Below are 12,106 nucleotides of genomic sequence, written 5' to 3' on the forward strand. Positions count from 1 at the left end.
GAGGGAAAGATGGTCTGACTGTCCAAGCTGGGGGAGGGGTGTAGCTCTGTACGCGTGCTTTATGTTGGTATACACGTGGTCCAGGGTGTTCTTGCCCCTTGTAGAACACTTCACGTGCTGGTAGAACTTAGGGAGTACAGTCTTCAGATTGGCCTTATTAAAATCCCCTGCTATGATATGAACACCGTCGGGGTGGGCCCGCTGCTGTTCGTTGACGGTGTTCAGCAGAAGAGAGAGCGCTGTGTTTACTTTGGCGTCCGGTGGAATATACACAGCCGTGATGATAACAACAGACAGCTCTCTCGGGAGAAAAAAAGGCCGACATCTAACAGACATGTACTCCACGTCCTGGCAACAGTGCTGTTCAGTGATTGATAGCTCTCTCTCTTCCCCGTCTTCGATGCCACTCTGCTCTGCGAAGGATCATCAGCATCTTCCGCAGGATGTTTTGCAGATCTGCTAAAGGTTGCCTCTCCTCATCAATAGCAGTCTTGTACTGTTTCTTGAGAGTGCGAAGCTCCTGGCGCAGGTGATGTATCCTGGTGGCCCTGCGGTTCATGGTGTAGGAGTTTGGCTTGGTTTTCCCTTTCTCCACCTGCCCGAATCTTTCCAAGTCATAGCTAAAGATGATGGTAGTCGTCGTTTGGAGTCAACTGTCCGCATCTCCTTTGGCTGTGGCTTGAATGATGTTGGACACATCCTCATCAAACTGCTGCCAAGCGCTCCGTTTGCTGGCTGGGGGTCACTGTGGGACTACCCTGCTCTGATTGGGAGGCTCTGGTACGTGGAGGGACTGGGCTCTGTGGGTTGACTCCCACCTCTTTCAACTCACCAGGTCCGTGACCTGGTGAGTACCTCACTCTCCTGCTCTAAACATTTCATTCTGGTCTGATGAATTTTCAGGCCACGATGATTCTTGCACAGCTTTCCGCAAATACATGTAACTTTCGTCGTCTGTCCATTTGCATGGGTCGTTAACCATTGGTCCGTCTGGTTGGAGATCTCATCCTCCCCCCCTCTCGGGGTCTCTTGGAGGTATCTCTCTTTATGCCTTTCTGTAGCTTGTTTGGGTTCTCTCTCACGAAAGATACAGGCTGGGGTGCTAACCCATACTGTCCCGGGTGCCGTCTTTCCGTGCTGCCAACTGTCTCTCCAGTTGTCGAACAAACAGTTCTTGGTTGTCACCTAGTCTATTCCTAGTTCTTGACATTAACTGTACAAGAAATATCTCAAGGATGCACTGGGACACATCCTCAGTGATGTATCCTGGGTTCATAGGGTGTTTCGGGTCTCGCGACATCATACACCCTCGCCCAGGTGCGTCCCAGTAGCAATCCACGGATCAGCCCTCTTAATCCACAGCCACCGTGTGGCCTTCTCTGCGGCTTCGCTTGCGGATTTAATGGCCCTCTTTGCTGCCCTTACAATGCCCAAGCGACTCAGGACTTGTAAATTGTATAATAAATATCAATATGCACACTTTTTCACCCGCTCGGAAAAAGTCTATGTCATTGAAATTAAGAATATTTCGTGAAGTGTCCTCTCTTTCATTTACTAGGCGTTTCTAAATTGTATAAACATATTAATATGCACACTTCTTCACCTCCTCAGATAAAGTTCATGTCATGGAAGAGAAGAATGAGATCCAGTCTGTCAATGAAGTGAAGGTACTAGAAATGTAGGATCTCTTCTTCTGTTCGATGTTCTGAACGTCTTTCACTCTGCTCAGGATGCTGTGGAGAAGCAGATCTTATCTCACAGAGAAGCTCAGCAGAGGCAGATCAGCAACTTGAGAGACGAGCTGGATCACAAGGAGAAGATGATCACTGAATTGCAGGAGTAAGAACCAGCAATATCAGCATGGCTGTAACAAAGATCACAGTTCAAACCTGCACAATCCTGTCATCATGCAGTCTGAACCAGGAGATCATGTTGGAGCAAGAGAGGCTCAGGATGGAGCGTGACAAACTCAAAGCAGCAGAACAGGAGAAGGGTCGCCTGCTACAAGAGCTCACGTAACTGTTCTCCCTCTCCAGCTCTACAATTGTCTTACTGCTGCAGTTAAACTTTGAATTGCTGTCTCAGGGAGCAGCAGGACAAACGGGAGCAAACCAGGCAAGACCTGAAAGGATTGGAGGAAACTGTGGTATGTTAGCAACTTGCAATCACACCATTGGCGTTGTTAGGCCTATTTTAGGGGAGCTGAAGCCTCCCTAAAATATTCTTAAACCCCCCAAAATAATTTGGTGGGATTTTTTTTCTTCCTTTTTTTTTTTTACAAAAAATGCAGAAAAAATCAATATAAATATGCAGGACTCTGAGTTTAAAAAAAATATAAACTAACCTGCCATTATTCTCTATGATTATAAATCATTTGAAGACACTTTATCAGCACTTATTATCCATTCCAATCCGTTCCATCAGTCACGCCCTCATCACTATACTGAAAGTCCAGTGCATGAATAGTAGATCCTTGTATATTTATATTACCGGTATGTAATAGAATAAATAAAACAAGGGGCAGTACAATTAAACATTGCTACCCATAAGTAACCAATGTCAAAGTACATAAGACTTCGAGCCACAGGCTAATTTGCAACCCTTGTCCCTGGTTAGGCTTTTAAAGAAAAATTGAGAAAAGTGAAAAACACATACATAAAGATTAAGACAAGTACAAAATAAAAATACATAAAAAAATATTGGCCCCATTTGTCCATACTACATCCAGTTCTAGTGCTCACACTTCTGATTTTTCTTAAGCCACTTTTTCAGTTTTGTGGAAAAAAGTTTAATTTCCGACTGTGACTTTAACTCCAGTGGCAAAGAGTTCTACAGATGTGAGGCCTTCACTGAGAACGCAGACTGACCCAGAGTTGTCCGGCACCTTTTCACTCTACAGTTCCCACCGACTGCAGCTCGAGTCTGCACAACTTCACTACTGTATCTTTGTAGTTCTTTACACATCACATCAGGACACATCACATTAAGACATTTAAAAATAGCTTTTAAAAATGAGAAATGTATACAATTATCAAAACTCATCATGTTATATTTTTGGGTAATATGGCAGTGATGATGCTTTCATTGTGCTAAGATTAAACGCAGTGTCTATTATTGATCCCACCAATCACCTGATTCATTAAACTCATGTTGTATGCCACGGATAAAATACAAACAAACAAGAGACCCTGAGAGTGTGGAAAAAACTCTTCATAGTCTCTAAAACATACATCGTTTTAGCATGAAACTTTAATAGTGCTTAAATCTCATTGTACTCAATAGTACTTTAAAATCAAAGTAATAGTGAAGTGGCAAGGAAACCCAGCATTGTCTTTACTGGCACCAAACCACCATAAAGTTTGTGAAAATCAGTCAGCTAAAGCCAATCTCAGCTGACTTTGGATGAGAGGCGAGGTTACACTCTGTACTGGTTTCCAGCCAATCACAGGACACATACTGTAAATACAAACACGCTTTTGCATTGACACGTATGAACAATTTAGTGTCTACAATGAACATACCATGCGTGTTTTCAGAATGTGTACCTGATTGTTTCTGTCCTAACTTCTGTCCATAATTATTATTTTTTGTCATTTTATTCCCAAATGTACAGTGTTGGAGGTGGTGTCCTGAAAGCTGCATAATTAAAGAAGCTTATGTCCTTTCAGTTTGGAAGTCACACACTCAGAAGCCACACATTTTAATCCCCATAATTTGTCTTTGTGTGTCTTTTTTTTTGTTGTCTTTTTTGTCTTTACCAGGCCCGTGAGCTGCAGACTCTTCACAACCTCAGAAGACTTTTTGTCCAAGACCTTGTCATTCGAGTCAAGAAGGTAAGTGGACACTTTTTAATAGTACAGTAGTACAGTATAAGCATTTAATCTCCTGCTGATTTTCTCAATTTTACCCCTTGTCAAAGATATGAACAGTAACATTACATTTGAGTTTTTGTGTTTATTTCTGTAAAGAAATGTATATTTGATTGAGTGAAATAAGTGTTTGATTCCCTACAAACAATCAACCATTCACTGGTCTAATCACATTATATCTTCTTCTTCTTCTGTCCTTATTAATGGTAAATTGCCACCACTCGAATTAATCCCTCCCCTCTCTGCTAGTTAGCCAAGATGGTAAAGATTGAGGTGTGTTAGGGTGGGTTACAGAATAACAATCAATCAGTTCAAAACGACTGCTTCAAAACCATCAGGATTTGGAGAGTATTTGTGACCAACTACTGTGTGTTTGCCAACAAGACTTTTTCCACCCAGTAATTTGTCATGTTTTGTTTGGAGATCAAATACAAATGTATTGTATAACTTTTATGTAATGTTTTTGTTGAAAATTATGTCTCTGTCTGTTAAAATATAGCGACCAAAAATAATAAACTGTTTGTGAGTGAATAAACATATAAAATGTGCTGATATCAGTTCGCCAGGAAAAGTGATAAAGATTAAAAAAAAGTATTTGTTGCAAATAAATGTGTGCTTCATGCAGAATGAACAGATGAGCTCAGAAGAAAGAGAAGTCAGTACTGCGCAAAGACGAAAGATCTGCTTTCTGGAAAACAACTTGGAGCAGCTAAACAAAGCTCACAAACAGGTAAACATCTTTCCTTTATGTCCGTCCTCACAGGCATTTAAAAAAAATTATGACAATGTACTGTAGATCAGAGGTCTTCAACAGGGGGGCCGTGAAAATTTTGGTAGATTTTTTTAAATATATATTTTTATATTTCCCCCTGCTATTTTTTTACAAATGTAAATATCTTTAAATACACATGAAGAGTGAGCCAACACACTTTCACTCATGTAGTTGAATGGGAATAAATAACATGAATAAACAATTGTATTATTATTATGTTAGTATTTAAGATAGTTACCGATTAGCGCTCTAGTTATCAACTAGCGATTGGTATGCTAGTTGTCAGCTAGCTATTGGCGTGTTAGTTGCCAGCTAGGGATTAGCGTGTTAGTTGTCAGTTTGCAATTAGCACTGTAGTTGCCAGCTAGCGGTTAGCATGCTCGTTGGCAGCTGTCAATTAGAGCGCTATTTACCAGCTAACGATTAGCGGCACAATACTGTTATCTTTTCAATATAGTTAGTATTCCACAATAACAAGGTACCTTAATGACCAGTTTATTGTAGGGGCTCCCCGATCCTTCTCTCCTTCGTTTTGGGTGTCCTTGGCGAAGAAAATGTTTAAGACCCCTGCTGTAGATAATAATAATAATATACATAATTATTACTGTAATCAGGGGTGTTTTCTTGGTTGCACACTATTTCATCTTTTTAAATAGTGTGTCTAGATTTAAAAAAGTGGAAACCTATTATCTTTCATCTATTTCTTTTCCCACTTGGGGTTGCGGGGTGTGCTGGAGTCTATCCCAGCTGCACTCGGGCGGCAGGTGGGGTACACCCTAGACAAATCGCCACCTCATCGCAGGGCCAACACAGATAGACAACATTCACACTCACATTCACACACTAGGGCCAGTTGAGTGTTGCCAATCAGCCTAACCCTAGGTCAGGGGTCGGCAACCTTTACCACTCAAAGAGCCATTTTGACCCGTTTCACAAATTAAAGACAACAATGGGAGCCACAAAACTCTTTTGAAATTTAAAATGAAATAACACTACATATAAAGTTTGTTTTGCTTTGTGCTATGTATAAACAAACTATTATGGGTTACATTTATGAAATCAATGAACGACTGCAGAGAAAATTATATACAATTTCTGCATGCAACAAAACGTTTTTAACTCTGAAAAAGACGTTGGGTTGAAGGTTAAGTAAAATACTTAATGTCTATTTAAGTCCTCCTTATAGTAATGAAAAAACAAAACGCCGAACTTAAATTATCCACTGGCAGAGAACCAAATATGCCGTCCTCTCTCTCTGTGCCGTCATCCTTTTACTGGCGCCGTGCAGTCAGCTGCCAACCTGAATAATAAAATGTCTATTTCACTGAACAATTAAAAAATTTGAATATTTTATATTTATACTTATATTTATATGTATATATATGAATATATTGTAGGAAATTAAAATATTTATCATACTTGGTCAATGTGATTTCTGCTCCTGAACCACACCGCACAGCGTCTCCACATCAGGGCTGAATGACATCACCTTTATCTTCACACAGGATTGTAAACTCTCATCTGTGAGGCGTGTGCGATGTTTGTTTTTAATAAAGTTCATGTTGGAGAACACCTGCTCACATACATATGTGGATCCAAAGATCGACAGGACTCCAAGTACATACTTTTTCATGTTCACATAAAAGTCGGGATAGCGTTCCAAGTTTCGAACACAAGTTTGTCTGGTTTGGGGAGGTTTTCAATATCACACCATTTGTGATTCTGAGCAAGAACGGCCTTCTGGTGTGAAACATCTTCAAGGTCCGCTGTCAGGCGCTTTAACTTGGACACCCACATGTCTTTGTCGGCTATGTCAGCCAGTTCCATCTCAAGATCAGGTGGACATCTGGAGAGAGAGAGAGAGAGAGAGCGAGAGAGCAAGAGCGAGAGAGCATAAAGCTTGTGCCGGTACAGAAGACTATATCCCTGCGCGTGATGCCGGTGAATGATTGCAGTTGGCGGCTGCTGCAGGACGGAGACGCGCACGGCGCGTCCCTGGATGTGCGCGGCCGTGGGAGTGTCCCGAGGTTTGACAAGCAGAGCGCAAGGATGAGGCCAGGGCGCATTGGAATGCGCCCTGGCCGTGACAAGCTGAGCAGCATCAGAGTGATCAAAGAGCCGCATGCGGCTCCGGAGCCGCGGGTTGCCGACCCCTGCCCTCGGTGCATGTCTTTGGAGGAACCCACGCAGTCATGGGGAGAACATGCAAACTCCACACAGAAAGACCCCAAGCTCAGGGATCGAACCCAGGACCTTCATATTGTGAGACACACGCACTAACCCCTGTTCCACCATGCTGGGGGAGGGGAGAATACTTGTTCCTTGGAAAGAGTTGAAATGCAAGAAAAATAACTCCTGTTTTATTTTTAGCTAAGCTACTTTGACCATGTATGTTAGATAAATCCATGTCAGATAAATCCATAATGTCAGATAAACAAATTACAATCAAGCGTTATTGCAGACTCCAACATCCAAGTAGACATACAATTACATACAGTACACAAAACAAAGAATACAGTATAAAAAGCATTATCACATATTAAAACAGTGCTTGTGCATATTCAGTAAAAAGGCATCTAATAAATAGAAGCAGCAATAACAAATATACTTTAAAAATGCTTCTACACATTCTATTAGAGCGCACAAATACCAGTGTTTCGATATATAAAATTGGTACCTAACAGAACTACACCTAGGATTGGTTATCTGTATAATAAGATCATTCTCGGACCCCTGTACTCTACACGTAAACTTAAACATCAGTTTTCCCAGGGTGGCGTGGAAGGTGTTTATCCCTAAATCACCAAAAAAGCTTGCAGGCCCTACTACCCATGGGCTTTCTGAGCAGGATTCTGAGTCATTCTATGCAACCTGGAGTTTGCGCAAGCTCTCTTTTTTTAACCTTACCCAGAGGGGTGCCATGTACATAGGGGTGCAGTAAGCTCTAAACAAGTACACCTTCGCTTCATCAAAACAGTAGTGAAATTTTCTCACTAACATATTGGCTTGGACATACAGCATTCTTCTCTGTCTAAGCATGTCACCATCATCCGCCATCGTGTCCTTGATGATGTGGTTTAAGTATTTTACATTGTTGCACACAAACAAGGTTTGACCAGACAAGTAGAAACCTGGGAAATTAAGATGTTGATCCTCCTTGGTCCTACATATCATTACTAGGGTTGCAAAGGGGTGGAAAGTTTCCAGTAAATTTCGGAAACTTTCCGGAAATTTACCACGGGAAGTAGAGCTCGGGAAGTTTGGAAATATTGACCATTTTTTGATTATTCAAAGTTGGACACCGTCCATGGGAATTAATGGGAATATATGAGAATTAATGGGGAATTACAATAATTATATATTATTGGGCACTTGTCTATATGCTGCTGCATCTTTGTGGCATTTTTGACGTAGCTCTTTGCACAGTATTTGCAAATGTACACAGTCTTTCCGCTCATTGGTTGGGGTGAAATGTCTCTACACATCAGATGGTGTACGTGGCATTATTCTGTTTGTATTTATTTATTCTTGTAATGCCACACACAGATATACATATTCAGCTAAACAATTGGAGTCTTTAAAAATATTTTACTGATGGACAAATTAATAGAAATAGGCTGGATGAATAAATGAACACTCAATCAGCATGCTAAATCAAACTATAACCTACATTCTTGTATGACAACAACATGGCTAGCAGAACAGAAGGCAGAGGAAACTACACGTTTTGATTTAGTATTTGCCAGTTGAACTTTACAGATCACAAAAAAGGTAAATTCGGATCGCTAACGTTGTTAGCATATGTGAATGGGATTTAACATAGAGAAAATTAGCATCACGGCTAACGGAGAAATATTTTCGGTTCATTATGAGACTGTGGTGGTACATAAACCTAGCTAGCTAGAGATATTGGCCCTAAAATCATTTAACAAGTACAGGAACAGCTAGCTAGCTTGAGTGGAAGTCTGCTGGAGTAGTCTACAGTCATACAGTAACAAGCAATTACACCTCTATTAAACTTAAATACCATATATCAAATATATTTACCCCAGTAATATCATCAACACTTACCTGACTGGATGAAGTCCTTGGGCTCAAATACTAGTGTGTCCTCAATAGCCCTGCTAAAGCATGCTGGGAATTATCTGCACATGTGATGGAGGAATGCACTGTGCAGGGTTGAAATTCTACTGAATTTGCATTAAATCAGGTTGTTTTAGTTAATAATCATGCTGCAAGATCTAGCATGTTGCATTCAATGTTTATTCCCATTAATTTCCCATTAATTCTTGTTCATTTCCATGGAAAGTTTCCAACTTTGAATATTCCTGGAATTTTGCAACCCTAATCATTACCATACTCTTTGTGGCATTTTACTTGATGTCAAACTTGACTCCATAGTCTGAGTATATGTTAATAAAGCTGTTGGAACCCTGCCCTACTGGGAGATATTAATAGCCAAATCATCAGCGTACATAAAGTGGTTGATTAAGGTGTTCCCAATGATGCACACTGTTACCATTAATGTTAGCTAAAACTATGTGAGATAAATCCATAATGTCAAATAAATCCATATTGTCAGATAAAATTATGTCAGATAAGTCCTTAATGTCAGATAAATGAAAGTTACCAGTATTTACTCCCTCCTTTTTGTCCTGTGTATGTTTATGTGCATGTAGTTGTTACGGGACAATGCAGACCTCCGTTCAGAGATCCCGAAGATGGAGCGGCGCCTGAGATCCACAGTGGAGCGGGTGAAAGCCCTAGAGGGCGCGCTGAAGGAGGCCAAAGAGATTGCAGCTCGTGAGCGCCAACAATACCAGCAAGAAGTTGAGCGCATTAAGGACACCAACAAGCCCAAAAACATGGGAAGGAGAGGCTCTGCTCAGATAGGTACAGTAAAACTACAACAGAAAATTACTGCTTCTTCACTTTTAATGACTCATTTACACTTGTTCCTATTACTTCTTTAGTACAATGTGGCAGCTGTGATTAATTACTTGTGAGAGGATCGATCACAAAAATTAAATGATACCTTTATAATAGGCACAGGAAAAAAGTAGGCTCGCTGTGGGGTTGACTCTGGGATTAATTTCAGTCATTGGTGATCCAAGATTCAAATCCCTACTAAATTGTACTAAATAGTGTGTAAAAAGTATAATACTGCTAATTAATTACAAGCACAAAAGTCGTGCAGATCGCCATATTTAAATGAGTATTTTGTGTGTACGGTCTACAGTGTACTACCTACTATCACCATGGAGACACTCATTTTCTGCACATCTACTGTATTTGCTCTTATTTATTATGTTGTGGATGTTACGCTCAGCAAAGTTTAGATCCCAGACAGACAGGAAGATGTTACAGTTCAAAAAACGTCTCTAATATCCGAATAAGGGCAGGAACAAAAAACAATGGCACTGGGTGGAGGAACCAGTGCCATCAAAAAACAAAGGGAACAAAGTACAAACTAAACTGGCTGTAGGGAGGCGGACAAAAAGGCAGAGCGCAAAAACAAAGTAACAAATGAAAAAGCAAAGACAAAATACTTGCTCGAGACTTGGCAGGAAGAAGGTTGGCGTGGTCTGTGTAGAAACGTGAGGTCCACTCTTGCTTTATATAACTGTGTTTAATGAACACCTTAGTACATCCATCCTACTCCGTTGTACTCTTTACCGGCACCGCTACCGCTCTCTGTGCTATCAACATCTAACTTCCGGGAACACGTGAGAGACTCGAGACCTCAGTCTCTTAAAGGGGCCGTGCCCATTTCACAACATTACAGTCTGGACTCAATGGAACATGCAGCACCCAACTGTAATCTGTGCCATCCTTTCTGCATATAGAAATGCAATCTAGATAACAGAACTAATTTTAAGCATGCTGAAGGTGCACTCTGCCATGGTGCGCTCACTGCACTGGAATGATCCAGATGCAGGACAAAGTATACTGCAAGAAGTTTTTTAATAGAAACTATATTGATAATGTATATTTATACTGTATATAAAAAACAAACACCATTAAAAAAAAAACACCAGCAGAGACCAAAATTAATCATCTGAATTAATTTTGGTATCTGATGGCTTCAATAATCACAATAAGTCATCCAGCAGCTATTATTATGGTTATAAAATTATATTGATGAATAGACAATATGGCTAATATTTCTATATCTGACCGCACAAATATGTTGACACGCACAAGGATGCTATATTCTCTTTCCATCATCTGTCTTTGTTGAGCGATCGCCTCTTTTTTCAGTCATTTGTGCGTAACTGTGCCAGTTCGCGCGCACATTTAAAATGTGCTAAATATAGACCCAAAACACTTTCCGGTTGGTATAATCACATTGCAAGCGCTAAATGATTATGAATGAATAGTTTTTCATATTTTTTATATGAACTACAACATGTAACTGCTCCAAAAGGAGACTGAACGCCACAGTGTCACCATTTAATGTAAATATTCCATGATTTGTACTGCAACTGTGCTACATGGATAACTATAATTCTGTAAAAAAAAAAAAAAAAAAACTGTTTCGGAGCGATCTGGACTGCCTCAAGATGGCGGACGCTCTGATGAAGCAAAGCAGTGGGAGGACACAAGCCCCTCTGGATCTATAAACTATATGTCTATGGTACTACTACTGGGGGAAATAAACAGCAACTACCGATATGTTAACCCTAAACAACAAATTGCAAAAGGTGCTGCAGAGCATGGGGAACTGGGTTTACTCCTGTTACTGCGAGTGCTTCCAGTTTTCCAGCATACTTTGCAGCACTTGTTTTGTAAAAAGTTGCTTCAGAGTTAAAGCTGCTGTATGTCCTATTTAGGTGGGTGTTTAGAGGGCGTTTATGTTTGATTTTGTGGTTGAAATGATGGAAGATACGTTCCTTCTAGAGATGTCCGATAATATCGGACTGCCGACATTATCGGCCGATAAATGCTTTAAAATGTCATATCGGAAATTATCGGTATCGGTTTCAAAATTATCGGTATCGGTTTCAAAAAGTAAAATGTATGACTTTTTAAAACGCCGCTGTGTACACGGACGTAGGGAGAAGTACAGAGCGCCAATAAGCCTTACAGACACTGCCTTTGCGTGCCGGCCCAGTTACATTATATCTACGGCTTTTCACACACACAAGTGAATGCAAGCATTCTTGGTCAACAGCCATACAGGTCCACTGAGGGTGGCCGAATAAACAACTTTAACACTGTTACAAATATGCACCACACTGTGAACCCACACCAAACAAGAATGACAAACACATTTCGGGAGAACATCCGCACCGTAACACAAGATAAACACAACAGAACAAATACCCAGAACCCCTTGCAGCACTAACTCCTCCGGGACGCTACAATATACACCCCCCGCTACCTCCTAGCCCCTACCCCCCCCCCCCCACCTCAACCCCGTCCCCTCCCAACCCCGCCCACCTCAACCTCCTCATGCTCTCTC

General features: G+C 40.9%; 1 protein-coding gene across 1 annotated transcript in view; it reads left to right on the forward strand.

Moving 5' to 3' along the window:
• The window catches only part of LOC133609779 (kinesin-1 heavy chain-like), a 117,405-nt gene that overhangs the window by 103,772 nt on the left and 1,527 nt on the right, over nucleotides 1–12,106 (forward strand). The window contains exons 18-24 of the mRNA XM_061965707.2: nucleotides 1,612–1,667; nucleotides 1,730–1,839; nucleotides 1,914–2,015; nucleotides 2,086–2,146; nucleotides 3,762–3,833; nucleotides 4,495–4,599; nucleotides 9,321–9,534. Coding sequence (XP_061821691.1) covers nucleotides 1,612–1,667; nucleotides 1,730–1,839; nucleotides 1,914–2,015; nucleotides 2,086–2,146; nucleotides 3,762–3,833; nucleotides 4,495–4,599; nucleotides 9,321–9,534 — 720 coding nt within the window. The remainder of the gene's footprint in view (nucleotides 1–1,611; nucleotides 1,668–1,729; nucleotides 1,840–1,913; nucleotides 2,016–2,085; nucleotides 2,147–3,761; nucleotides 3,834–4,494; nucleotides 4,600–9,320; nucleotides 9,535–12,106) is intronic.

This window comes from Nerophis lumbriciformis, linkage group LG07 (genome assembly GCF_033978685.3).
Source record: "Nerophis lumbriciformis linkage group LG07, RoL_Nlum_v2.1, whole genome shotgun sequence".
NCBI classification, from domain to species: Eukaryota; Metazoa; Chordata; class Actinopteri; order Syngnathiformes; family Syngnathidae; genus Nerophis; species Nerophis lumbriciformis.